This window comes from Aythya ferina (assembly GCF_964211825.1).
Source record: "Aythya ferina genome assembly, chromosome: 21".
Lineage (NCBI taxonomy): Eukaryota > Metazoa > Chordata > Aves > Anseriformes > Anatidae > Aythya > Aythya ferina.
Window position 1 is genome coordinate 3,298,520 of NC_140319.1, and position 27,449 is coordinate 3,325,968.

Here is a 27,449-nt window from a genome sequence, read left to right on the forward strand (position 1 = left end):
AGCTTCAGAAGAGAGAGGATAGGACAAGGAAGGGAGAGACCTGAAGAGCCATCTCAGAAGAAACAGCTCGAACGCCCCATATTCCGAACAAGGCAGCACCATGGACACTAAAGGCTCATTTTCCTGTGGTTTCCTCTTGCTGCTTCTCATCCAGCTCCAAGCCAGCAGAGCCAACCCCATCTACAGCCTCAGCCCCGCCAAAGAACTGGCCAGCATGGAGGTGAGGACTCTCTGCTTTTGCAAGGTTAAACTTTCAGGGGGCTTAGAGGAGCGTGAGGTGGTGTCTTTGCCTTTCTGTTGTACAACCAGGTAGCTGCATTAGCGATCACATGCTGGGGGATGAAGTCTCAGTTCTTCACAGGGGTTTAACGAAGCTTTGTAGAGCAATCCCCTCTGGCGCTGGGATCACCCAAGCTCCTGGGGAAACAGAATTGTGATGTGGGCTGTCTGCTTTGGGCTGTTGGTTCTTATTTTCTTAAACAGCCCCCTCCCTTCAGGTTTCTGAATGAATTGGAGCAATGTCCCAGACAGAGAACAAAGTGATGCATTGCAGTAGCTCTGTAAGAATAAGTAGACAACTTTCGGGTGGGCTCCTTCTGTCTGTCCTGCTAAATGGCAGATCCAGAGGAGCAGGGCAGTCACACTGCTCCAGCTTTGTGGGTTTAAGGGAATTGAGCTGCAGATAGGTGGGAGCTGAGGAGGCAAAGCAGAGCACCCAAAGTAAGACTTTCAGATGCACTACTTGCGCAAATCGAAAGGAGCAGTATCATTGTGTACTGGGACTCATCCAGAAAAGACCCTAGAGCTACAAAATTACCACATGCAAACTTGTGAGTGATAGGTAGAGAACAGAGAGTGATACTTAGAGAACAAAGGGTGATCCTTAGAGAACATTATTACAACAGCTTGGGAAGCAATACAAACTTAAGATTCAGTCTTGCAAGACCAAATCTGACAACTTCAACATTTCCTTGGCCAGCTAAGGCCAGATTATTGCAGCATCGGACCAAGACCGAACTCCCTAAGATAATTAGGACGGTGTCAGCCAAACTGCCTCATGCCTCCAGGCTCCGCTATCTCCAGCAGCTAGCTGAGGAGGGTGACTTCCAAATGCAGAGATTAGTGGAAACACCAAGAGCTCCTCACAGTGCTGCCACTGCAACAGCAAGTGACAAGCAAGCAGGTGATCTTAGGCAGAAAAAGAAGAGAAAGCCGATGGCTGACAAGCAGCATTGCAGACAGCTTCTGAGAACATGGGGGTCATTATGGATTTAGAAGTACTTTGAGACTGTGTACCACTGACGTATTGAGTTTTAAGTCCCGGTGCAAGGCAGACCTTACTTTGTTTCTCTGCCAAGAGCTGTTTTAACCTTGCCAGTAAGAAACACTGCTGTGGAAGACAGCTTCTAGCAGCTTTTGGCTAGACCTACCTGTAGACAGAATTAGTGTGGAATTAGTGAATTTACTGCCGAGCTCAAGAACCACCAGCAAATCTGGAATCCAACCTGAGAGACTCCCTAGGGGTGGATTTAGGACCATAGGTGAATGCAGAATCAGATGAGTTGAAGGACTAGCAAATGACCATGAAACTCTGAGTTTCATGAAACTAATTCTTCTCTTGTAGGCTCTGCTGGAGAGACTGGAGGATAAGTTTGCACTGATTGAAGCCCTGGAGTCCAATCCTGACCTGCAAGTGCCCAAAACCCAGGAGGAGATCCCACCAGAACTCATAGATGACAGTGATGACCAGAAGGCTGAGTCCAAGCTTGCACCCAACACCCCTCTGTCCTACAGGGACCCCTTCCTCAAGAGACTGCGGGGGATGCAGATGCCCAGGATGATGAGAGATTCTGGCTGCTTCGGGAGGAGAATTGATAGAATTGGCTCCCTGAGTGGAATGGGATGCAATGGTGAGTCCAGCCTAAGCCAATTTGGTGAACAGAACAGACTACAGCTGTGTTAGGCAGCAAGGGAGGAGCAGGCTCTCGTTTAAGTCTTTAATAATAAGAAATAGTTACACAGGTTGAGAAAGGCGTTCGCTTCAGCATGAAACTTAAGCTAGTGTGAAACTTAAACTGTGTCTGTTGATTTGATGGATAAAAGCACTGCTGGCAATAGCGGTGTATACTGGGAGACAGATTCAAGTAACATTTATTGCATGTTTGGCTTGCAGGTTCCAGGAAGAACTAGGACAACTTCCCTACCCGTGCTCTGAAGAATGCTTTACAGTACCCGTTCCTCCCAAGATGAAAGCCAGATGCTTCCTAAACGCCTCAACAGAAAGTTATTCCTATTTTTATTTATTTATTTATTTATTTATTTGATTTTTTTAAAGAACATTTCTTACTCTAGCACCAAGAGACCATCTTTAAATAAAACTAACACATCAGACATCTATGTTGGACCTCTCTCCTGTCTGTTGCATTAAATTTCTTGTATTTTCCTAATGTCAAAAGCCTACTTTTTATTGGTACTCTGGTACCCGCAAGGCTGGATCTTACACAATACTGAGAAAGTATGAACCTGGGAGAAATGAGAAGGAGGTTTTCACTAGAATTTCCCTCTGTGCACTACGAAATTATAACATTATCAGGAAAAAAAGCTTGCTCAACACTGGAAGACCAACACGAGCCCTCCTGTAGACAGGTTTCAGTACCAAGAGAGTCCTTTTGCTGATATAGCTTATTCAGTCAAGGCAATTGCCACGCCACTGCCATAAATCCCTCACGTAAGCAAAATTTACAAGAAAATAAATTAGAAAGATAGCAAAACTTCACAAGTAAGAAGATAACCAGAGGGAGGAAAGGGAATTCATTGTATATGCTTTCTAGCACTGACCGAATAAAGGCTACAAGCATCAACAGAAAGATACATCACTGACTGTGTCTTGTTTCACTCTCTATGGGGTTGAGCTCCTGAGCCCCAGTTCTTCCTGAAGGATCCTCAGAGGGTGTGAATCCTATCTCAGTATTTCTACATGTGAGGGAAGGAGGGGTCACTCCTATTACAGAGCAGCTTGGGCATAACATTTATCACTTTCTGGGAACAGCCCCTCACACGGTTGTTCTAAACATGACTAACACACAGACTGCAAGCCTGATACAGATCTCATTTAAACCTTTTTAGCTGAATCTCATACCTATGATCTGAATTTGGCCCGAACCCCATTTCCCTGCCACTCCCCCTCTCCCCCCATAGGGTTATGTCTCCAAGACCACATCCAGTTGGCATCCCAAGGACCAAATCGCTTGGGTTCCCTGGTCAGCTGCAGCAACAGCTCTGAGCCCAGGCTGTGTGCAACTGTCCTGTGATCACACACACACCCCCATGGAAGGGATCTGTAGGGACAGGAATGATATTTGAGGCAGGCCATGGGCAGGCAGAGGTGCCAGAGACACACAAATTGCTGACAACGGCTCTCAGAAACCCCAGCTACAGCGACACCGTAGGATGGGGTGCTGAGTGGCACACCACTCCTGCACACAGCGTTTACAGCTAAGGCTGCTGTATCCCTTTAAAGGCTTATGCCACACATGGCATTTCTGACAAGCTGCCCTTCCAGGCACTCTCTGTGCTGCTGACAAGGCCTCCAAGAGGCACCTGATGCTGCCCGCTGTGCCGGCCCTCGTGATTCTTCCCCAGGCAAGAAGAGCAGAAACTTGCCTGAGGGAATCATTTTGCTCCACTCCGACATCAGAACATCTCCTTCTGGCCAGCACCAGCCAAAGATAAAATACTCCATGCAATAGCGTCCACAAGGGTTTTTCTAGCAGAACTGGTTCCCAGATCAAGGCTCCCAGCAGCAGCCACAAAACAGCTCTGTAGAAAAAAGCTACAGTGACTTTGCATTTACTCAGAGGTGGTTTTATAAATCAAGGGCCCTCCAGCTGGTAAATGGCTTTTGGGAGCTATTGTGAGGACAACACAGCTTTGTTCCTTCAAACAGGCTTTCCAAATGCAGCCCTGCAGCCCCTTTCTTCCTGCTGCAGCTAATGGGAACACAGGTGGATCCCTCCACACTGGGCTCCTCACGCCCTACAACCAACCCTCATGTTCTAACACTAAGAGCCCTTGCTGGAGCTGAATTTTAGCTAGCTGAGCAAAACTGGCACGGACGCAGCAAGACCCTGTAAATTATCCCTCCCTGTCAGCCCCCCGGGGCACAAAACACTAATGGGTTCAGTGGAACGTGCTAAAAATGGCAAGAAGAGTTGGCGCTGCCTGACCCGAAGCCAGGTGGGTCCAGTACTGCCAGCAAGCCAGTTCCTGGTGGAACAAGTCTGTATTGGCTTGCAGACAGCATGTTAATAGACCCTACAGTCTGGGAGAACCTAATTGAGGGCAGGCAATCTAGGAAAAAAGGATCTCTGTGGCCGGATTTTTACTGCTGCTCCCATAAACACACTGAGCTGTAAATCTCCCCCAGGGAAATCTCGCTGCCAGGTCAGAGTAGGACTGCACACGGAAAAGAGCACTTGGAAGAGCTGAATGAGGGAAACTTAGCACTGATAAACTCTACGGGCAGAGAGGAACCACCCCCAGGGATGAGCAAAGCACTGCAAGTCACTGGTGCTGTGAGAACTGGGTCAGAGAGGGCAGGAAAGAGACTAGGGAATGGCTGGTCCCAAATAAGCATGAGACAAAAGCAGCCCACTGTTTGGGGAGAGAGCAAGGACGCCTGAAAGCTGAACTCCTCTCTGGAGCTGTATCGGTTGCTTTCTGAAGAGGGTACAGAAAGACTCTGGCCAGGAGAGTGCCTACAGAGACCCAAAAGGCTCCGCTGGGAACTTGCCTTCAGCGAGGTGAGGAATTTCAGTCCGTGTGTGCAGGAATGGAAGGTCCTGGAACAAGCTAGCGTGTGAATTCATTTATCAGCTGGGTCACAGAACAGGTCACCAGGCTGACGTCTGCAGAAGGGGAAGGACCGAGGCACAAGCACTTACAGCAGGGTGAGATTCATCAAGTGCTCGTGCTCTGCCTCACTTTGCAGCAACCTGGACCTGTGTTCATGGCTCAGCCACTCAGAGGAGGGTTCCGTTGTCCCATACGTACACGCGAGGTGCTAAAGCCACGCTGCAGTCTTTCCCCTTCATGCAGATAGAAGCAGACACCTAATGGCATTTGGTTTCTTCTGCTCTTTTCACTGCAGCAGATTCACACAGCTGCACATGCTAGCCATGAAGGGATGCAGGCATTCCCTTTAACTAGGGCATGCTCTCTGCCAGCAGCACAGACCCACATGGAAATGTGAGGCAGCTTCCTTTGGATTTATGGTGGAGCTGCCTTTGCTGCCCATACATTGCGGAAATTAATCCTGATGGAACTTTTTGGAGGAAAAGGGGGAACCAGACTGGAGAAGAAATAAGCAGTATCAGGCTGTTGTGAGAACATGAACTGCAGATTAATGTATTCCTGCTAAGACTTCACACCTATCCAGGACCATTGCAAATCTTCTAAAGAAACTCCCCCTAAGGGAAGGCAAGGTTTGCAGTGCGTGTCAGTAACAGCACAGGAAAAAGACTGGTGGCCACACAGCCACACCAGCACTTCAGCTTTAGCAACTGTGCTATGAGTCAGACCTGCGACAGAGAATCAATGTAGCTTGTAATTGTAAACAATTCAGAAACAGGATGCCTCTGGGACAAAGCTATTGCTACAAAGAGCTGATGTCAAAGCCAGATAACGGCAGTTACATTACCAGCAACTATTCAGCACTGACCACGGGACAGAGTTCTGAAATCCTGCCCTCCTCCACACTGTTGGGTATCTGAGTGCTTTATAAACACTCATCAACCCCCCCAGCACAGAACCTAGGACTTACCCCAGTGCTATTACACTTCTTGTGCGGAGGAAGAAACATCCCAGGGAGATCAGAGAGAGACCAACCTCACGCCTTCTGCTGGGCTCTGATGACATTTGCCACCTCCTGCGACGCCAGACTCCATCCTCGCTTCCTAATAGCTTCTGGCAATAACCCGGACTGGTAGTGCATAATTCAGCAGCTTTCCTTCCTTTGAACTTGGAAATACAGTAATTACACCGGTATGCTTCATACTCACTGTAGGACATGAACCTCATTTGGAAGAGTGGCCCAGTTGGCCTGCAGGTTTTTTGTTGCTGCAAATCAGATTTGTGAGTTTCTTTCTCTCTCTCTGAGGCTGCACTATCCCTTTCCAGCCTCCTGCTACACAAAATGTTTCACTGAACATCACCAAAACCCCGGCCTGCAAGCAAGAATGCCAAGAGGAGCTGTCACCACTGCTTTGTGTTTGTAAGAAATCGTACGTGAAGTATAGGGTGCATATCCTCAGCTGCTGCAGGGACGAGTGGAGCTGTGCCAATTTCCATAACAATCTGGCCCTATCCAGCTTGCTTGATTTACATCCACCGAAGCTTACCCCCAAAGGCTTCTTTGCCGATTGACACCTGCTGATGAGTGCACCCCAGTCATCCCCAGCAGCAGCTCCTTACAGCTGACAGTACGATGGCACCATGCCCAAAGACAGAGGCTACCACGGTAACAGAAAGCTTGTTGATGATTCTGCTGAGATGAGAGCAACCCTTCCCTGGGTCTCTTGCACACTTCCCCAGACGTACAGCTCCTTCAGACAGCTGGCACGCAGTTGTCCAGCACTTGTCTTGTAATTTCCCCAGTGAAGAAGCAAGAGTCAGAGGCATTGCTGGGAGGGAAAGGACAGGGGATCTTTTCTAGTGCTTCTCTCACACCTTTCAACTGTGAAGCCTCTCAAAACAAGAGTGTCCCTGTGCTGTCATTCTCTGCTGGGGCTGAACCATTGCCACGCCAGTGACAGCTGCTACTGACAAGCAACTTCAAAAGGGAATCTTCTGCTGACTCCAATCTCCAATCCTTTACCAGAGCAAATGACAGAATGCAGTGGGCTTCATTCTTCAAGCTCTTGTGCCTCACTGCTGGACCAGAAGCTGCCATGATCTCTGTTCCTTTTACTGATTGCTTGCAATATTTGAGGCCTCCCTTCCTGTCAACCCACCTGAACAAAACTGATCAGTAGCACAACTGCTGTTCCTAGCATGAAGAGTCACAGGCACTTCAGTTCCATCTCAGTAGTACAGCTGGCCCTTTATGAACAAGAGTTGTATCATGTCTGTATTTTGTTTTCCTAGGAGCAGATTCTGACATGCTTTCACGAACAAAGAAAAAAAAAAAAGCCTAAAGCTGTGATCAGAATTTGGGCTCTCATGTGAGAAGGAAAGGAAGGAAGAAGGATTTGTAGGATCTTCCCTTATCTTCCCTTCCTATATCCTAACTGTTCTTTTGGAAAACCAGCAGAATCCTGCACAGAAACAGAAGCACAGTTGAGAGTAGAAACTTTTAAGAAGAGGCAAGGTACAGAGGAGGCAGTTCAAGTGAGATCTACTAGTAGGAACTAGGAAGTAGGAAGAAACAAAAGGAAGGTAAAATCAGCATGTAAAGTTGGGCATCTCACCAAACTATTCTCTAATACAAGCAGTAAGGCTCTCAAGGTTGTCTTGTCTTTCCCTTTGGAGCTGTGAGCTCTTCACCATACTTCAGCATAACATTACTTTGTGTGTTCTCCACAGACTGGTATAAATGGGTTTCAGTCTCTTGCTCCTAGCTGCTCAAAGATCAGTAAAACGTGCAATAAACTACACACAGCCCATAGAGTTACTCATGCTTGTTTTTTCCTTTCCATGAAGTTTTGACACTGCCTTGAAAAAAGGACAGCTTATCTAATTTTGAATAGTGACCTTTAAACCCCATTGAAACTTCTCCTTCACTTCCCAGATGATGAAGGGAGGAAAGCCTCACTGCCACCTCCCTTCCAGCTGTGAACGAACTACTTCCCACACTGCAACTCAAAACCTACAGTGGATGTTAAAGCAGCTGAGTATCTCTCGATGCTGCTGAAAAGCATTTCAGCACCTTGGACAAGAAGAGAACTTCGTTATCTCATCAAATGCATACGTGCAATGAAAGCCTGGGGCAGTTATGCTGTTTCTTCCTGTGGGTGCTGCATGATACACACCTGGACGTGCATACACACCCTGAAGCTGGTGGCTTGTATTCTGTCAGCAAAGCAGAAGAAAATTTCACTGAACACTAAATTCTCCTGTTAAATACAGTTTACAAGTACTGGGGTCACAACACATGGCTGGATTTATGAGCCTATAAACCTCAGTAGAAAGAGGTTTTAATCTAAACATGAAGCCATTTGCTTTAAGCATAAATGTGCCAGACACCTCCCTTTTTTGTGTGAAATTTGAGGGAGAAAGACAAAACAGTCTATTGGCCTCCTTTATTTACTGTTACTCCAAAGCAGCAGTTGATGTGCCTTGGTTTTAAAAAGACAATTAACTGCTCTCACTTCCTCCTACATTACTGTATTTAGGACTGAAGACAGTAACAGAGCTGAAGCAGAGTTCCCCCACTTACTCTCCTGCTGACTCTCTTCTACTGATTCCTTGCTAGGAGGAATTAATTAACTTAATTAAGCAGACTATGTTGCTTCTTATTTTGCTCCCACCCACAGATTTTCTGCCATCTCCTCCCAACAGATGCTTTTATCAATTTCAGGCCCTTCTTCTGTGTCATTACACACACACCAAACAGGGGACTGATGGCAGGAGCCAGACGAGCTGCTGGCTTTGCGAGAGTGCATCAGAGAGCTGCTACGTGCAGCCTGTACAGCACAGCTACCCGATGAAGAAAAACAAGCATGGGATGATGGTGAGCTTTTGGGCCAAATACTGTGCTCAAAGGCTGTACTTATGCACAAATTTGATGAAAGACCAAAAATTGTCACAGGTTTTCTGTATAGCCACAAATTAAATAAGGGCTAAAGATGAAGTTAAGACTTTTCACATTTGGAGAAATCACCTGTAAAACAAGAGGTGCAACACTACACTCTAAATGTCTTTCATTAACTTACAGGAGGGTAGAAAGCAAGAGTTCCCAGATAAGAAAAGCAGCAGTCACCTCTAGCAGTGTGCACAGTTCAACTCCTTATCATACATTTGTTAATTCCTTCCTTTTGTTGTGAGAGAACACGGAGCTAGAGTGGTTGCAGCCTACAGGTTTGTAACAACTCCTATTTCTGTCCAGCCTCAGGGCACCTCCTGTGAAACTGTCAGATCCAGACAGCTTATAAATAGCAACTACTCATCTATCCCAAATCACGTTCTTGAATATTGCAATGTTCTACCAGTTTTATTATAGTAAAGGACAAAAAATAAAACACTAGAAACATCACGAGGCCTTGAAGTGCTGAAGGAGACACACAAACATTTTACTCTCAGACATGTTATGGTTACATGAATACTTCCCAAGTGCCATAGTTCAAATAAAAATATGTTCATACAAATTTAAAAAAAATACAGTTTATATACATTGTGGAATTAGCTTACATCATTTTATAACAAAAACAGTGCAAAATAAAACAAATGGAAAGGTAAGTTGCTACCATTGGAATGGCTCACAGTAAGTTAATTCAAAACTGCATAATTAACACTGCACAGGAAAACATGAGGCGGGGAGAGTGCCCCATATTGCCCCGAACTTCTGCCATCAGTACTAATCCAGTTCTTGGTTACTACATGTATTCCTTTAGTGTTGCTCTGAGTAAAAGGTTATAGGCACCTATGCTAAGAGTTTCTTGGTAAACCACTAAGTAGCCAGAACAAAAGCAGCTTGCACGTTGTTAGAAAGGAATTTAGTGACCGAAGTGTGAGAACAGGACTAATTCAACTCAGGCTCTTTGCAACAGTCTACAGTCAGAGGTGAAACGCTGCATCTCCAGACGTCACAAGAACTTGTAACTTCCTTTCTGCAAACTACATGACTGGTGATTGCACACTCAGATTTCCCTTTAAAAAGGCTGACGGGGTCCCCCACCACCACTCGTTAAAACTTCTTTACTGACAGAGTGAAGCAGGCGTGTTTTCCAGCTGAAAGTTCTCAGTAAGACAGATGCACAGGCAGAGCAGACAGTGCTGACAGCTGACTCTCACAGGGAAACACAGCTGGAGCTCGACGTTTAGCAAGATTTTTCTGTCTGTCTGGCCTGGATCACCTAACTACAGGCCTTAGCAGCAAGGGTAAGACATTCTACAACAAAATATACTGCTGCAGCTCATGTTCACAAATAAAACAAGAGATGACTGGCTCAAGGCAACAATCTAAGGACCTCAGGTTCAGGTGCATGGACTGAAGGAACCTTCCACATGCAGTCACTCAACATAAGTAACAGGAAAAGGATTTACCACAGAGAGAGGGCACTCTTCAGAGGTTTTCTGACAGCATGGGATTGCTATTTCCACACTAGAAGGATGTGAAATCCCAGAACAGAATTCCTGTAATTTGTAACTGCAGAAGAGCACAAATCCTTTGAATGAAAGATAGGTTACCAGAAGCATATTTCAAACCCACAGTCCAGCTTCAGGGAGTACAAAGGGGTGCTAGAAGTTCCTTGGGGCAGCTCAGTGCACAACCAGTGCTCAGGGAACACAGGCATTTAAAAACCAACTACACAGACTATCCAGAGAAAATGTCCTTACCCTACCTGGGAAACAACTTGCAAGTCAAAAGCAGAGGCCAATGCTGACTTGTGTGCTCTAGGAACAACGCTACATCTGTCCCAGCTAAGGAGTTCAGGTTGAAAGGCACAAGGTGGGTACTAGCTGTAGGAAAACGCCTTTGTTTTACTCTAGAAAGTTTAAGAGCTTGCATGCCTTACCTGAAACGGAACTAAGATATTCAGAAGCCAGCAAAACAACTTTAGTGGCAGAGACAAGAGCTGTTGTTGCTAGCTTCACAGTAAGAGAAAGAATGAATTGTATTCCCTGCTCTTTAGCATAGGTCCTTTCCCAAGAAGCCCTGGATACTACCCAATGGACACTCGCCATGGCTAACAAAGGATCCAGCTTCCCTTGCAACAACTGCTACTGCATGTACCACAGCCCATTCTGTCCTTTGTGGAAATGCTGTAACATCCATTCCTGAAAGCAAAGATCCACCATTCCTCTCTTTATAAGAAGGCCAGAGAGAAAGAACACTGAAAGAAAAAACAAGGCCTCCAGATGTCAATGGAGAGGAATAAAAAAAAAAAAAAAAAAAAACTAAGTGCTTATGAACAGCTTTGCTAAAAAACTTTCCAGCTGAGATGTGTTATGCCCTGTATGACAAGGATCAATTCCACCCTAGAATTTTGCCTCAGGAACTGCTTTTAAGACCAAGTTTTCTCTCATCTGCAGGACAGAAATCAAGAGCATCCTGTGACTCATCTGTGTTTACTGCAAGCACAGCCAGAGAACACATCTGTCCCACAACTACCTGGACTGCAATGGCTACATGAATGTTTAAAGAGCTCCTGTGACTTAAAGAGCCCTACTTAAGACTATGGCTGGTGCCCTAGGCACAAAACCTCCTAGCCCTAACTGTAGCAGGTGTCAGTGGCTTGCAAAGCACTGCCCTGCAACAGTCAGCTTCCACTAAGAGGCTGCTCTAACAGAAGTAGTGTTTTGACATGCAAGGAAAGAGCACAACTCTGCCAGTGTTATTCAGGATAGTTTTCAACACAGGTGAGTTCCTGATTTCAGGAAATGGAACAGTGTCTGACTTCCTTCTGCCACAGTTCTCATCTAGCTAGCTCCTTATGGCAGACAACAGGTTAAGAGGTTAACAGGAGTGCTTGGAGGCTGTGCAGAAACTTTCCTGGGATACATTCCCCATGTTACTTAGCCCAGTCTCTTGGCTGAGAGAATGCTCTGTGCTTTATCAAGCCAATCAGCTCCACAGTCCCCAGAGGCACAACGCTGACTTCCCACTCAGGGTTATCTGTATGCAAAACTCACAAAGGCAGGTGCCTGCTGGAACAATACAGGTGCTGGCCAGGATGGTACCTGCTAAAGCAGTGAACTGGCTGCAACTGGCTCCTAAGTGCTCATTTTACCCTTAGACATTTGGCTGTGCAGCTGCAAACATTATCCTAGAGTTTTTAAAGCCAGACAGCCCCACGTATCAGCCTGCAGTATAATCCTGCCTGCTAGTTGCTAGCACTAAGTATCCTTCCTGTATGGCAGCCTAAAGTCCCGCCAGCTTCTCTCACAACACAGAGGTAACTCAATGAAACCCAGAGACAGGGCATCAGTTGTAACTGCCTCCAGAAATCCACAATTCTCTGTGCTCTGAGGAAGTGGGGTTTCCTGGTCTATAGCCATAGCTGGAAAGGACACCGTGCCTATAAATACAGGTAGTGACAAAGCAGAGTACCACAAGTAGAGTACCTTAGTAGAGTTTCTTGCGGGGAGATAAGAGTAACAGCTAACAGGGAAAAAGAAAGCCTCCTTCTCTGAGATGCTCTGCAAAAGTACTGAACATTTATAATCCAAACAGTAAATGCAATTGAACTGTTCAGAACTCCTGATTCTCTGAGATGCTCTCAAAAGTCAGCTGTTGTCAAAAATGTCACAGCAAGAACACTCCCATGTAAGGAGTAGAAAAATAAGGAAAAAAAGAAAGCCAGAGTGGAAAAATATGGGCAACTGGGAACACCCACAAAGAGATGTGCATTTCCAAAGAACTGGCTTTTTATACCACTTTTGAGAAAAGCTATCCTGCAAAGCAGCTATCTGATAACTGCAAACTTCATTATCTCCTCTTCGCCTTGACAGCAACCCCCCTCTCACACAAGTAAGGCAACAGTTGCAGGAACAAGGGATGAAGAGGAAAAGAAACGCACAGGTAGACAGGGAAAAGATGCTGCAGTTCTCTGCACAGGACACAGTGGAGCTAGATGGTTCTTTTGTCCAAGCCTCAAAAAACAAAAAGCTGAATGTATAATGTCAAGACAACATCTCATGAAAGGCTGGGCGCACAGGAAAAAAAATAAAACCTGGATCAAGAGTGATCAAACCAAGTGCCTGAGACCAGTCTACAGCTCCAGGCTCAGGCAGCTCCTCTAATTCTCTGGCTAGCAAGATGTTTTCCAGCTCCCCAGGCTTGATATGCGTGTGAGAAGCCAAACGGCAAGTCTTGGGCCTTGTGGGGTCCAAGCAGAATGCGAGCGCGTGTGCAGGCTTGGAAGAGGGAGGTAGCCACACCGGCAGTGGGGCAGGGGCATCAAATGGTCTGATAGTGTTGTCTCAGTCTTGCCTGCAGAAATTCGTGGGTCAGGTTGTGCCGAGTGATTATCCCAACAATCTTAAAGAGGAAGAAAAAAGGAAAAAAAAACGATATGTCAGTATCACAGATGTGCCACTAAGAGACGTGCGTGGTAGAGCTGTTAGAGCTGTTGTACTTTCCAACCCAAAAAAACATGTGAAAACCTTCAAACACTTCTCGACCAATGCAGTTACAGTGGGTTCAAGCTAAAGTTTCACCAGAACAGACACCCCACTCTCCCAGCACATACCTACTGTTAGGAACATCTAGAGGCAAAAAAAAAAAAAAAAAAAAGAAAAAAGCACTGATGTCTCATAAGGAAAGACCAGTTCAGGCTATTATCATCATCATAAGGATTTTGCTTCCTTGTTCAGGCTTACGGAAAGTTTCTCATGATGCTGATAGGAAGTTACTGACACCTACTGACTATTTCTGAGCACTGTAGATGGCAAAGAGATAAGTACAGCAAATCAAGCGCAAACCGTTCAAAAGCTTCTTTATTTTTCTACTCCTATGAGTAAGAACAGAATGCAAGTTTCTGTCCAAAAGAAAAACCTCCTGCCCAATGTTCAGGAAATTCTGCTCTTGGCCTCAAAGCTGTCAAAGGGGAAGCCAAATTAGTGACCTCTGGTGAGCTCAAGGACTCTGAAAAGGTACAAGACAGTAACAGCTTCCACATGCTGACAACCTGAAAAAGGAGACAGACTGTGTGTCCTGTTCTTTGGGGTGAAAGCAGGGAGCAGACTTGGACACTAAGGATGGTAATGAGGTCACAGCAATCAACAATGCTTCAGAGCCTGAAGACCACATTCTGATCCCATTAAAACATATCTGTTTAATGTTAAAACAGATCTCAACTCTCTCAAAGGGGAAAGCATTGCAAAAAACACATCTGCTTCCTTGCTCAGCTAGGACAAAACTGAGATAAGGACTCACCTCTCCAACTGCATTCACAACTGGTAGATGTCTGAGTCCCATTGTCCTGAACAGGTTAAAGACTTGCGACACGTGAGTGTTTGGAGAGACAGCAAAGGGAGACGGGTTCATGTATGGAGTGACATCCTAAGAAACAAGAAATAATGATGTTATTTACAAGAGGCATTTTCAGTAGTTCCAAGAATCACTAATAAGCAATTGCTACAGCTGCTCTAATTCACTGAAATGTTGAGAACTCCAAAGTTTGCCAGTCCATTCACCCTCATGCAGAAATCTAATCTAGAAGGAAACTGAAGTAGACAGGTCGAGAGTCTTACTATCACATCACAGTGCATCTCTTACCACTATCATGCGAGGGTTCAGCAACGTGAGGTCCAGGTCATGGATATCTGGATAGCGAGGGTAATCCTCTGACATCTCTGCATGGGATAGACGAGGCTGACTTGCACTCTGAAATTAAAACAAATGCCACCAAATCAGTGTGTTGCCTTCCATGAGAGCGCACATTCTGCAAGCACAGCAAATGATGCCTCCCAACGCCCTGTGCTTACCCAGACTCCTTCCCCCACACCCACACACAAAACTTCTGTAAAGGCATTCTTAACATCTCTGTTTAGAATTCAGCAACGGAAGCACAAGCCCATACAAGCATTTAGCTCAGAGATATACAGATATACTCTCCAACCTCTGAAATACCTATACTCAACACTGGAGAGCAGCAACAAAACAGCTCTGTGGAAGCTGGGCCTCAAACACAAAAGCTCATACTGATCTTAGCAATACAGCTGCCAATCTCCTAAGACCTTGGCATGTGGCGTTAAGAACACAAAGTATATGCCACCAGTTTGCCTGTTTGTATTTAAGATTTGCCCTCCATTCTCCAGTTTTGATTGCATTTTTATGCAGATTGTGATGGTTGTTAATATTTTTCCCCAAATACAGTAGCTGTACACTTTTCCTTGGGCTGCTTAAACAGAAATTCCATTCTCTTTCTTCTAGAGCTGCAAGGGAGAATTCACATTACCTGCCTTCAGCTTTCAAAGCAAAGATGCATTCCTTAAAATGGAAAAATAGGTGAATTCTTCATGGCAGCTTATAAATATCATCCCCAACTTGCTTAGCTCACAGGGTGGAGATGTCTGCTACAACTCCAGATGAGGCAGACTTACTGACTGGCTCTCAGAGTAACAAACCCCCCTGACAAGGAGCGTGACCAGCTGCGAGCGCAAGATCAGGCCATGGAAGGTCAGAGGTCTGAAGCGTTCCTCCATGGTCCACTCCTCACTGGGAGACTGGTCAGGGTACAGATTGGGGTAAGGTGTGTATCTGCAACAGATTGAATACATATTGTAAGTCACTTGAACCTAATGAGACACACACACCAGCCTCCAAACCAACAGCTGTTTTATCTCTGCAACCTTCTCTAGAATATTTCAGGGATTCTTTCTAGAGAGTAAGAAGTCTTTTCTCCAAGCAAACTATCAGAGAACAGTAAAGTGCCATTATAGTCAAGTGCCATTATACAAGCAGTAAAATGGAGACAGTCTCCTAACTTTCAGTTTCAGATCACTTGCTACTGAAGCAATTTTCAGTTCAAAATTACTGATTCTAGTAACATCTGAAGCATGTGATAGAGTGTCAGGTCATAACTTCACCTGTACGTGTCACACTCAGTCGGTCAGAAACTGATTAACTACACTGGGCTTTTGCGTGAAACAACTGCAGTAAAAGTATATGACTCAGTCCAGTTACCAGAAAGATGATATCAAGTAGTATGGTAACAGGTCATTATCTCCTCTCTTGTAAGAGTGAGCTTTGCAGAGCCCTCAGGTTTTTGTGTACAAGAGGGCGTTAATTTCTAAAGACAAGTAATTTCCCCAGGTATTCTATCCTCTCCAGGAAATATTTTTGGGCAGGCGTTTGATGGAAATTTAACAATTGAGTCATCAAGTCATTAGCTCAGGACTCAGGCACAGGTGTGGGTCTGAGCATTGTCTGATGGGTCCTGACAAGTTACTTCTGATAACATGGATACTCATACTGTTTCCTCCTGAATATGAAATAACAGGGACTGTATGAAGCATCACAATACATCCCGATGTTAAGAAATATCTTTTTTTCCTACCTTTGTTCCTACAAGTATCTCACCTTCTCTCTAGCATCTGTTGTAGCAAATCCTCCTTCTCTGGTGGCTCCTCCGTTGTTATGTGCTCGTCACACATGTTACGCAACTCACTTGAAGGGTAGGACTTCATGGACTGACTCCGTTTGCGCTGCTCTCCAGCTCGGGTGAGAATGCTAGATTTCTGGATACAATTTTCAGATACCCACTTAGCAGGCCAACAATTATCAAAGAGTAACTAACTATAAAATATTTTTTATAGCTTTCTATCACCCGATAGTGTTCCTTAGTGCTGTCACAGTAGTTGTAAGAATAGCCAGTGGGACTCTCCTTTGGCAGGAAACCTGCAATTTAGGAAGTCAGGCACCCTTTTTGCTAGAGCACAGGTAATGCCACAAACATGTGGTTAATTCCAACCTTAAATTTCAAGTTTCCCAGGAAGTTAAAGTATTCTGCCTGTTCCTCCTCCCGTGAAGGAGAGAAGCAATTAGGCAACCATTCTTGATCTCAAGGGTGGGTTCAGTACTTCAGTGCTGAATTCAAAATTTTTCCACCTCTATCCTAAACTGGTTATTTGAAGTCCTGTTCAGGTTTGCTTCTATACTAATGCAGAGCACTGCTCTGCCTTTGCCATAACCAGGAGAACGGACTGAAATTGCATTTTAGTAATTAACTAAATAACTGTATTTTAGTAATTGCTCATGTCTGATCTGAATCCTGCAGTGACAATACTAAAATTGTCAGTACAGGTTAAAGGTTGGATTAGATGATTTTTAAAGGTCTTTTCCAATCTAAATGATTCTATGATAATAAAGGAAGGGACCTTCTTCCTGCACAACCAAGCTCTTTATCCTTTCAACTTACTGAAAAATCAACTTCTTACCTTGAATTTGATGTTGTTACTTATCAGCTGATTTCCCTTCATGAACTCCCTCTCATTGCCCCGGTTCTCAGTCACGACAGGGAAGGCATGATGAACCGTTGTGCGCAAGATGCTAACAAGGGACTGAATACGGGTGTGGGGGTAGACATAAGTCAGGTTGGGTTCCATGATGTCACTGGCTCGTAGTCTGAGGAAACACAGAAATCCAAGATCGCTCCGTGCTTCATATCAAGCTTCTTCCCAAGCCTCACAAATTTGTTTCTCAGATCTCCACCTGCCCATTCCTCCCCAGCAAGGGCTCCAGGCACCTCTTTCCTGCTGCAGGCCTGATGCACAACTTCCAGCTCTTCTCACAGCAGCTGGTGCAGACTGGTTCACTGGACATGAATCACCATCCCCCCATTACAACATTCCTTTCTGAGCCAAGAACCCTACTGACAAACTCTAACCCACAGTCCTGCCAAGAGGGGCAGCCTTACTTATCCATTTCCACCTCTGTTTCCCACTCCAGGAGAGGTACTCCTCGCAAGTTCACATGGATGTCATAGATGCCTTTGTTGAAAAAGTCTCCGGTCCATTTGGCTACCTGCAGAAAAAACAGGGTGTACTGAGTTGCTGATCCAAATACAAGACTCCTTGGCTCATCACTGCCCTGACAGGAAGAGATTCACAACTAGTACATGTTCAAGAAGCTAGAGCCAAGGCCCTGCACTCACCATGAGGGTGATCATTATCGGGAGCCCATAGGTGATCTCATTGGTGGATTCAATTAGGATGACAGTCAGGCTAATTGTCATCCGGACCACTCCTCCCAGGAATGCTGCTGCTCCAATCAGTGCAAAGGTTCCTGAGTAGATGTGATCCAGGCCGATGTAGCTAGGGCAAGACAGAGCCCCAAGATTAGAATAACCTGACTGAGAGGTCAGCATGCATTTGCAGCACATCTCTCACACACACTCAATGCACCTTTTGAGGAGGTTGGCGACCAGGCGTCCGAAGGCAGCCCCACAAAGCAGTGATGGCACAAAGAGACCACTGGGCACAGAGATCCCGTATGTCCAGCAGGAAAGTAAGAAATAGAGAAGGAAGAACAAGGAGAGTGTGACTGGGCTGAAAGTACCTGTAACACAAGAAGAATCATGACTAGAGGGGAAAAGGCCTGCTGGACAGATGGTAAGTCTCACACCATCCACCCTTCAGCTCACAGCAGACCCATCTCAAAACAGTCTTCCAGTCCAAACACACATGAAAACATTGAGTAAGTGGAAAAAAAAGGAAAAGCAGGCCTTTCTTCCCAGAGAGGGGATGTTAAGCTGTTGTACCAGCAGTCCTCTTGAGCCATAAAGGCTTGAAGAGGCTGTTAGCTTTGTGGTCCACTTAACAAAACTGTTTCAAGCAAGATGAAGCTCTGAAGCCTGAGGACAGCATGAAGCACTGTCTGCTAGCTACTCACCATCTTGGTGGAAGAGCTGCAGGATAGCTGACTCCTGAGGGTTGAAGAATAGTGTGGCCATGTCATTATAGGTTTCATTTGGGCAGAAAAACGTTTTGATGCTTGAATTCACATCCTCTGACATACCCTGATGCAGGACATAAAGGACACGAACAGTTAAAAACCACTCCCTGCTATGTTAGCCTTTGTGCAGAACGGGTGTAACCCTCCTGTATATGGTGTCCACCCACAGTTTGACATGTTTAGACCAAAATATCAATAGCAGACGTTAGGCCTGCAGACAGTAGGCTCCTTGATTCATAGCCTGAGCTGCTTTGTCAAACTACAAAAGCACAAAGCACAGCTTTCACTGTTTAAGGTCCTACAGCTGTCCATAGGTTTTAACTCAAGTTCTCTGTGGGTACTACATGCCCTCAAGGCTCATTACCTGCCTGTGCTACTGCGAAGGGAGGAACAATGTGAAGGAGACCTACAATCTTCATGGAACATTCCTCACCTGCACGCTCAAAGTGTCATTGCCACTGTGACTGGTGGAAGACATCTGCCGGCACTCCCCCAGAATCATGGAGGCTACAAAGACCACGACCGTGGTAGTCAGCGACACCAGCAGGCTCTCCAGGACTCTGCAAACACACAGCAGAAACCATACTCTGAAACTGCACTCAGACCTGTAACCCAGTCCAGGCTCTTCACAACTCTGAAATGGTTGCAGGAAGAAGCAGTTACAGCAGCTTAATATTTGAAGCAGGGGAGCCTGCAAGTCAAGCTGAATTATAGCTTGGTTGCCAGGATTAAGTTAACTTCCTTTTTTCATTGCCTGCCCCCAAATGGCAATACTTCTGCTCTCAGAACACAGTCACATATAAAAACCCAAAGGGCAGGGTTTGGTGGTGAGACTGTTCACATGGAAACGATGTTCTCTATATTTTTACAGGGTAAAAAATTCTCTCGTCTAGACAGAACTGGACAGCCTGATGCATAGTCTTTCATATTTCTTTTCTAGCTACTGAAATACTTTTTTTTTTTTTTTTAAATGAGCTTCTTATTTAGGAATTCTGTCTACACCAGACATTATTTTCCAGAATTACATGGCAATTCTCTAAATACCACAGAGCTCAGTTGTGGACTTAATTATCCAAGATAATAATAATGTAAAAAAGCTGGATTCAGCTATTCTTTCCACATCTGTTTGGACAAGACAAAAATCCTGCACGGAGACGCAGCTCCAGTTTGCTCAGCTGTAGCCACTATGATAAAGAGCCCCTTTCACAGCCGTTGTAAGAGGGTTACAGCTTTCCTTACACCATCAGAGTAATTACAGAAATGTAGAGACGTTGTAACATCTGGTATCTGGTGTTCACTTAAGTTCCATGGATGCTTCATTTTTGATTTCAGTAACACATAGGAACAGGTTTTCCACCAGCTCCTCCCATTGGTCTTCTACATCAATGCATTTGCACTGGGGCACTGAACACAGATCAGACACACCTACACAAACTCAAGAAAGCACAAATACCTGACCAGCTTTGGTTTGGGATGCACATTTCGCATGCGATACTTGGCGAGCCTCTTGTTTAAGCAGTTGAAAGTGGCTCCAAGAAGGCCTCCTACGATCCCCATCAGAATGAAGAACCCCAAGTCCACAGCTGTCCAGAGGTGACATTTCTTATCAGACTCAGAGCACTACATGCAGAAAAACATAAGGAAAGCATTAGTCATTGGAATTTCCCACCAACGCTTCTGCCTTGACAGCAGGAGACTTTCGGCAGCAATGACCATAGCAGAATAACACTGTCATAAGCTAACAGCGTGTTCCTGCTAAACATGAACTATGCAAGTACAAGCATGTAACCACAAAAAAACAAACAAACAAACAAACAAAAAAAAACAGAAAGAAACACTGAACTGACAAGAGACCGGAGGGAGAAAAATAATAGCACTAAATCGTACCTTGAACTCCCCAAAGTTGAGCAGCCCAGGGAGCTGGAAAGATCCCCAGCTTCCAAACTGAATCCCAGAGCGGAAGAAATTCAGGGTGAAGGTGGCAGCCATGGAACAGAAAAGCTAAGGAAGTTGAAAAATAGAAGAAATAAAAACTCCCAAAATTAAGACTGACAGTTAGCTCTTCATTAAGACTTAGGGTTCAATGTGATCAAAGCATTTATGACAACAAACATCAAGCTTATAGAACACTAAGCTTTATGAAAACAGTCCTACTGAGGTTTAGTGCCCACTCCCTGCTGCAGAAGACAGCAGGGCCAAAATGTACTACCGTATCTGATCTGGCTTCCCTCACAAAAAGAGTTAGGAATTTCACCCAGTAATTCCCGCAGTGATTTTTTTTTTTTTTTGTCACAGATGCTAAGTTGTAGTTAGAAACCAATTACAAGGCACTAACACAGCTTGTTTGGAGCTGTAATTGAAGTCTTCATTGGCTCAGAGAGCATTACGATTTTGGCAAACCCCTTGCTCATTCCATCCCTGCTGTGAAAGAGTAGACTAGATGAATCCCATCAACATGTCATTTGGTATGAGAAATGCCAAAAGCATCATGAGCTGTGATACATTCATCAAAAAAACATAGACATCATGAAAGTAAGCACGAGGCAGAGAAATCCGTAACTAGAAGGCACAGGGTATTGCTGCAATACAGCTCCCCAAGGCAGAAGACAGCAGAAAGAAATCCAGCACCTGCTTAACTCTGTCTGCTCCCAGAGAACTGGGCTGCAAAGCTCCAGGTACAAAACACTTTTCTCTCAGGTACAATAAATCTGCTGCCTATAGAGCAGTTCTAGGTAGTACCAGATTAATCTCTGCTCTTGATCTGTAGTAATTCTGGGGGACTGATAGAGAAGGCAATCTCTTCCCTACCAGGACGGACAGGAGACACAGGATAATGCAAATGTCCTCACAGATATGCCCTCCCCAAGGTACAGCTCAAAGAGAAACAGAACTAGATAGAGCCATTACTTACCACTTTCCATGTAAGTCCCTGATTCCAGAAGGAGGAACCTTCTTCCAAGCTGAAAAGAGTACCCCCAATTGGGGCTCCGAAGGCAGCTGCAACCCCTGCAGCAGCTCCAGCAGATACAAAGTCCCTTTTATCCCTGAAGAGGAAAGCAATGTCAGTTTAGCAAAGGGTTGTGAACATGCTCAGATTCTGCAAAGCAAGGGACCGTTTCCGTTCATTGGTATATCCCACAAATACATGAGTGACAGCTGCGAGAAGAACTGGCCACTGCAGACATCATTTTTTCAGTAAGTTGTTGCAGCAGCATATGCTCTCTCTAGAGCACCAATACAACACTCTGGCATTATGTGACTGCTAAGTACACTAGTAAACACCCCAAACCACAGTGCTCCAGCATCACTTGAAAGAATTCTAGAGACGGAAAGGCAAGCTCTTGTTCACCTGCAGAGGCTCCAGAGAAGGCTGGTCCATATCTTGTTCATACGGGGTGCATAATTGAGCTTGTTACCAACAATGATGTTGTTTAACCATTCAGATTAAAGGTTTTAAATGGGTAGAGATTTGCTGAGCAGTACAAGAGAACATCAATGAACATGGAGACCAGAGCTGGGATCCCTTAAGGGTAGCATGGAAGAATCAAGTTATGTATCCCAGTGCTGTCCTTCCTCCTGCAGAATGAGACTGCAGGGTACTAGACAGAAACTGAAAAAAACAACTGACTGATTCATCCCAGGCAGCCACCTTCCTCCCAGGAAAGCTGGCTCATTCACCATCCCCTCCTCTTTTCCTCCCCCTCTTGGACACAGTACCTGTCACTGCGGAAATACGGGAAGTTAAACTGGATCTTCCTCAAAGAGATGCTCTGGAACTACAGAGAAAGCAAAGCTTTAGAAACATGGGAGAAGGAAGCTTTCTCCTCACAGTACTCTTACAAAGCAGGGGTGTGAACTGCTGGTCTCTACACAATCTCCTGCAGAGTTTGCTCTTGGCTTACAAGAGATGTTTAACTCTACTCCCACCTCAGTGGGAGAGTAGCAAACACTCTCCTGGAGATCAGAATCATTTTCTTTTCTGCACCGCTTAGCACAGACAATACCAACACTCTGTACTCTAGCAACAAACTGAGCTATGAGCAGGCATCCGAGGGAGACCAAGGCTGGTAGTCAAGCAAAGGCATGGTGCTCAACACTATGGCCAAGAGGCAACCCAACGCAATGCTGCATTTCAGTCAGGAAAAGGATAAACGACCTCCACAGCTCACCCATCTCAGTGACCCAGGCCAGCACTAACCTGTGGCAAACCTGCACCTACGACAGCACCACTGTGGATCATTGGACCCTCCTTCCCAACAAAAAGACCTGGAAAAACAGGACTGATGAGACAGCATGCTCCCCACCCTCTCCCCTGCTGACAATGGCAGAAGAGATCAGCTCACCACTCCCATAGCACAGCACGACCTCCCTGTACCAGACCATAAATGTATGTTGGTAGCTTCCAAAACCTCAGCTGAGTTCAGGCAGCTATGCCCTCTCCTCTCAAGGTGAAGGGAGCTGCTGGCCCGTGTCCCCCCCAAGATGTTTGTGAACAGACTTGCACAGACTTTGCACTCCAAGTGGGTGAAAATATTCAAAAACTGTTGTTTCAAGGACTCTGAACTCTCCAGGTTACCATGCCCTTCTGGCTACAACACAGCCTTCAGGTCATTCTACATAATGCGTTCTGGATAATTCTCAGGTCTCCTTCTTGGACTGAGCCATGAAGAGCCACTTCTGACTAGACCACTTCGAAAAGATATTTGTTCCCCTGATAGTCCCGGTCCTTCTGTCTTATCTGCTTTTCTACTCCCTGTACGTATCCAAGGTTCACACCCTGGTCTCCAGCCCAAAATGATTTCACTGGAACAAAAGAAACTTTCCACGCCCTTCCCCTTCATTTCTCCCCCTTCAGTGATTCCTTACCCCAAAGAGATGAAGACACTGCAGCACTTCTTACCTCCTGCCACGCTGAAGAGCACTCCCATAGCTTTGCACACCACTGTCCGGAGCCGCACAACCCCTGGAACTTTTACCCCATTGAGGTAGCACTTAATTTCAGGAATTCCTGATCCAGCTGCCACAGGCTGCAGAAAGGAAAACACTGACACTGTGTTGCATTGACTCCATAGCAGACTGACAGTATCTCGGTCAAAGAGCACAGCAAGGGAATGAGACACACGGTTTAGCTAAATCAGTTAGCACTCTGAAGTTGGTACGATGCCTTCAGGCAGTAAGTGCTATGGACAAGAAGGAAACTTCATGTCCAGGACCACATGAAAGCAAAGGAAGCTTGTGTAAAGAGCAGCAGTGAACTTAAATCTTACTTGGATGAGGACCAGAAGACTTGCGAGAAAAACAAAGGTCAGGTTGAACCCCAGCAGCTCCAGCAAAGACAAGGCAAGACAGCCTTTCTCTGTGCATTCTTCCACTGCTGCAGAGAGGTCAAGGAAAGCAACAACGGTCTCCCACCAACACAATCATTTGGTACTCTCTGGGGGGTCCCACTGGCATCAGGAGCCAAATTTGTGCTTTCTACTCCAGGCAGGACAGATGACAACCCATCAAGAAGACAGGTCTCCCCTTCAGAGCTCAGAGTTAATGTACAAGGAAGAGAAACCACTCATTCTTTTAGGGATTAGTCTTTGCCCATATATTGATATTCAAACCACTTCCTTGGTTTCGAGAGCTGAATTACATAAGCAAGTTGAAAACTTGATTGACCAACAATGTGAGTGACAGCAGATGTCTACGAGTCAGCTGTTCTGAGCAACAGAAAGAAAAAGGTCACTCAAGTCTACCAGAACACCATATGCTAAGTAAAAGATACAGCTTTGTACTACCCGGAACTTGAGCTGGGTAAAGAGTCGCACGAAGAAATCCACAAAGAGGCCCACCTATGAAAAAAAAGACAGACCTGTCATCAGAAACTACTACATACATGTACCAAAGACCACCTTCTAGCAAGCCCTACCATGAGTACGCATGAGGGAGGACAAAGGATAAGGAAAGCAAAAGCATTGTTCTGAGTAAAGTAGCTTACAAAGCTCAGGTTTTCTGCCTCCCTTGTTCTCCCTTGGACAGATCCATCCCAGAATTATTCCTGAAGAGATATACTTCAGAATATTCAAATGGTAGTTTTGTGATTTTTTTTTAAACACTGACAACATACTTCAGGGTACCAAAAAAAGCTAACTTTAACTGAGGCATGCAGTCAGCAAAGCTAGTTTTCAAGCATGTACAGTGAAGAAAGTATTGCCAAACATAACAAATAAAGCTCAACTATAAACTGGCATCCTGTTTGATTAACGCTAACTTTGGACAAGTTTTCCTGTACACAGAATTAAAGAATTTGCCAGAATACTTTACACAGAAAACACAGCAAGATGTGAAAGGAAAGCAAAAAAAGTCTTCTCAGAAAATCATCTACCTGCAACATGCCGTAATTCCCCAAAGCCCCCTCCAACTCCTAAGCTCTCAACTTCCTGACAGTGAACGGTATCTCCTCTTTTCTCTTTTGCTGTTGACTTCTAAATTATTCCTGCCTAGTGTCCTGAAGTGTCTTCATTCCCCAAACAGCATGACACTTACTAGTCCTGTGCAGACTCCAATGGCGAAAACCATCACCCATTTCACTGCTTCATATTTCCGTGCTTTCTGTGTAGGAACAGGATTTTTAAAAAGCCAAATCAAAGCAACATACAAACAGAAACCAGACAAAGGTGGATTTGGGCTCCACAGGTAAATTGCAGCTATAGTGATAAATCAACAGAAGATAGTGACAACAGCAAACTGAAAACAGAGAGATGGAAGTGCTTAACACCTCATTCACTTCAAAAGTGAGGTTCAGAACAGATGCTGGGAGCTACAATCTCTACACTTATTTTTACTCTTTTCATCAAAAACAAAAAGAGAATTTCTATCATAAAGAAGAAAAAAACAAACTTCCCATAGTGGAAGGTATTTCTACAGCTTTAGCTCTCAAGCTACTGAAAGAAAAAAAAAATTTTACCTTGTTGTCCATGCTCTCCAAAACTTCCAGGTATGGGTCATTGATACAGCGATCATAATCCAAGCTCTGGAAGAATGCCAAAAGGTCAATGAGAATCACCTGCTACAGATTGTGCAAAACGCTATGGACAGAAGGCCTTGTTAAAGATTACAAAAGTCATTACAACCCCACAGCAGGTTTGGCAAACAGTTGTAGGAGAAAAACTACCGTAAACAACTTCATTTAAGTATTTCCAGTAGAGGCAGACTCGGAGAATTGGGAAGTGAAAGAACAGACCAAATTCACCGCCAAAGATGAGACAGAACTAAACCAGTGATTAATACAACTTTAAGTTAAAGTCACAAGATACAGATTTAGACTTAAAGCATGGCCAATTTGACAGGGGATAACATGAAATCTAATTCTTCACTACAGCAGGAACACTAGAAACAAGTTCCTTTCTAGACCAGTTCTTAACCTTACCACAGGAGAAAATTAAAATAATAACTGTCCCACTGTAAGCACAAAGTACTGTTGGCTTTTACCCACATCAGCTTCCCCTTTTCAAGCTAAACAGTAACAGGTTGATGTTACACTAAACAGCAACAGCTTGGTGACACCCATGCTGAGAGCAACTACTCTGAAAAGCTCAGGGCCACCACACAGACACATAAAAATTAAGTCTTCTGTAAGAATCAGGATGTGATAGATAAGATCTGCTTTGAGCCAGCATGACACCACAGACAGCAGTAAAGCAACAGTGACCAACTAGTTACAGATACTTTTTTACAGTCATGATGACGTAAGACCACAAGAGCCAGTAAAGTCACATTAAAACAGGGGAGCAACGTAACAGATTCAGAAAATGCATTTTCTCAATAGCAGTCTGACTTGGGCAGCAAACATTTAAGTTCTACTCAGAGCACTGGGCATTAATCTACAAATGCTGCATCAAACGATGAGCAACAAGTCTTTGCAAGCACAGCAGCTCCTGGTATTTCTGTTGGTGTCAATACAACCTAGCTACAGTGATGCAAGTTGAGTGCCTACCCCCTTTAAATTAAAGCAGATAAAAACCTGTCTGTAGCTCTCTCCCCATTAGTTCCACAAGCTGGTATCAGTTAACTTCCCACCTCATAGTCTTTGCGTGGAAGGATCTCATCTTCCTCTTCATGAGTTTCTCCTAGGATCGTCTACAAAACAAAGAACATGGGAATGAGAAAACATCAGGGGAATGAACGCATACACTGGTGCTCATGAACACTGGTAGCAAAGCCAAAACCAGGGAAGGCTTACCCCACTGATACTTATAATGTTGGAGCATGAGTTACCAGACCACCACTTACATGGGGGTGACCGTATGTTGGGCCTTACCTTAAAGCTTGCCCTTCAGCACGAATACATTACATTCCTACGCTGTGAAGGGCTGCCGTGGGGAGGTAAAGCAGCGTGCCAAGCCCCTGTCCCCCCTTCCTTCACACCAACAAGGGGGCACAGGACAAGATACTTGCATGGGCAGCATCACCCCGCCCTGAGCAGCTAGGCACTGCCCCGGCACCCTGTCCCCCCGCAGGAGCGGTGCCGGGCCGGGCAGGACGAGCCCTGAGGCGGGCAGGAGGCGCGGCACCACCTCAGGTGCCAGGCCTGGCAGGAGCGGGGACCAACCGACAACAACGGTGCTTTGGGGGACCGGGACAGCGAGGGCTGCGGCACCAGCGGCCGAAGCGGGGAGCCCCACAGGCTCCGGGGAGGGGACAGCGGCCGTACCAGCTCCTCAGGGGTGCGGCTCTCCCTCTCCCCACAGCAGCGCGGGCAGCAGCAGCAGCACAGCCCCGCGCCGCACCCCGCCATCTTGGCCCGCCGCCGCCCCTCTCCCGGCACCCCCTGCGTCAATCCCCCCCT

At 45.4% G+C, this 27,449-nt stretch overlaps 2 protein-coding genes across 4 annotated transcripts; one reads left to right on the forward strand and one right to left on the reverse strand.

Moving 5' to 3' along the window:
- LOC311422325 (natriuretic peptides A) lies at window positions 1–10,279 on the forward strand. Its single transcript, XM_084495242.1, has 3 exons — window positions 1–220; window positions 1,625–1,910; window positions 2,174–10,279. The coding sequence occupies exons 1-3, from the start codon at window positions 101–103 to the stop codon at window positions 2,188–2,190; spliced, it is 423 nt and encodes a 140-aa protein (XP_084351368.1). The 5' UTR covers window positions 1–100; the 3' UTR covers window positions 2,191–10,279.
- Window positions 9,190–27,420, reverse strand: CLCN6 (chloride voltage-gated channel 6). 3 transcript variants are annotated; one of them, XR_014685269.1, is made up of 24 exons: window positions 27,315–27,420; window positions 26,681–26,740; window positions 25,569–25,634; window positions 25,148–25,213; window positions 24,387–24,453; window positions 23,884–23,990; window positions 23,517–23,643; window positions 22,815–22,882; window positions 22,334–22,392; window positions 21,528–21,660; window positions 20,504–20,617; window positions 20,070–20,236; window positions 19,050–19,176; window positions 18,554–18,680; window positions 18,067–18,220; window positions 17,817–17,976; window positions 17,580–17,686; window positions 17,101–17,287; window positions 16,244–16,401; window positions 15,265–15,421; window positions 14,438–14,545; window positions 14,096–14,221; window positions 12,685–13,198; window positions 9,190–12,653 (listed from the first exon to the last, which is right to left on the reverse strand). XR_014685269.1 is itself a non-coding variant. In XM_084495240.1 (23 exons), the coding sequence occupies exons 1-23, from the start codon at window positions 27,396–27,398 to the stop codon at window positions 13,118–13,120; spliced, it is 2,610 nt and encodes an 869-aa protein (XP_084351366.1). In that variant the 5' UTR covers window positions 27,399–27,420; the 3' UTR covers window positions 9,190–13,117. The 3 variants fall into 3 exon arrangements, 2 of the variants coding, with proteins under 2 accessions (XP_084351366.1, XP_084351367.1); XM_084495240.1 differs by having other exon boundaries at window positions 9,190–13,198; XM_084495241.1 differs by lacking the exon at window positions 27,315–27,420 and adding an exon at window positions 26,922–27,267 and having other exon boundaries at window positions 9,190–13,198.
- Window positions 27,421–27,449: the final 29 nt, after the last annotated feature.

Bases quoted from the DNA above. Each gene is read 5' to 3' on its own strand.
- LOC311422325 (XM_084495242.1), top strand. From the start codon at position 101: ATGGACACTAAAGGCTCATTTTCCTGTGGTTTCCTCTTGCTGCTTCTC. The intron at 221-1,624 runs GTGAGGACTCTC...CTTCTCTTGTAG, and splicing joins AAGAACTGGCCAGCATGGAG to GCTCTGCTGGAGAGACTGGA.
- CLCN6 (XM_084495240.1), bottom strand. From the start codon at position 27,398: ATGGCGGGGTGCGGCGCGGGGCTGTGCTGCTGCTGCTGCCCGCGCTGC. The intron at 21,661-22,333 runs GTACTGTGTCCA...TTTCCTCTTCAG, and splicing joins CCGTATTTCCGCAGTGACAG to GGATAAAAGGGACTTTGTAT. The intron at 17,288-17,579 runs GTAAGGCTGCCC...GTGTTTCCTCAG, and splicing joins ACAGAGGTGGAAATGGATAA to ACTACGAGCCAGTGACATCA.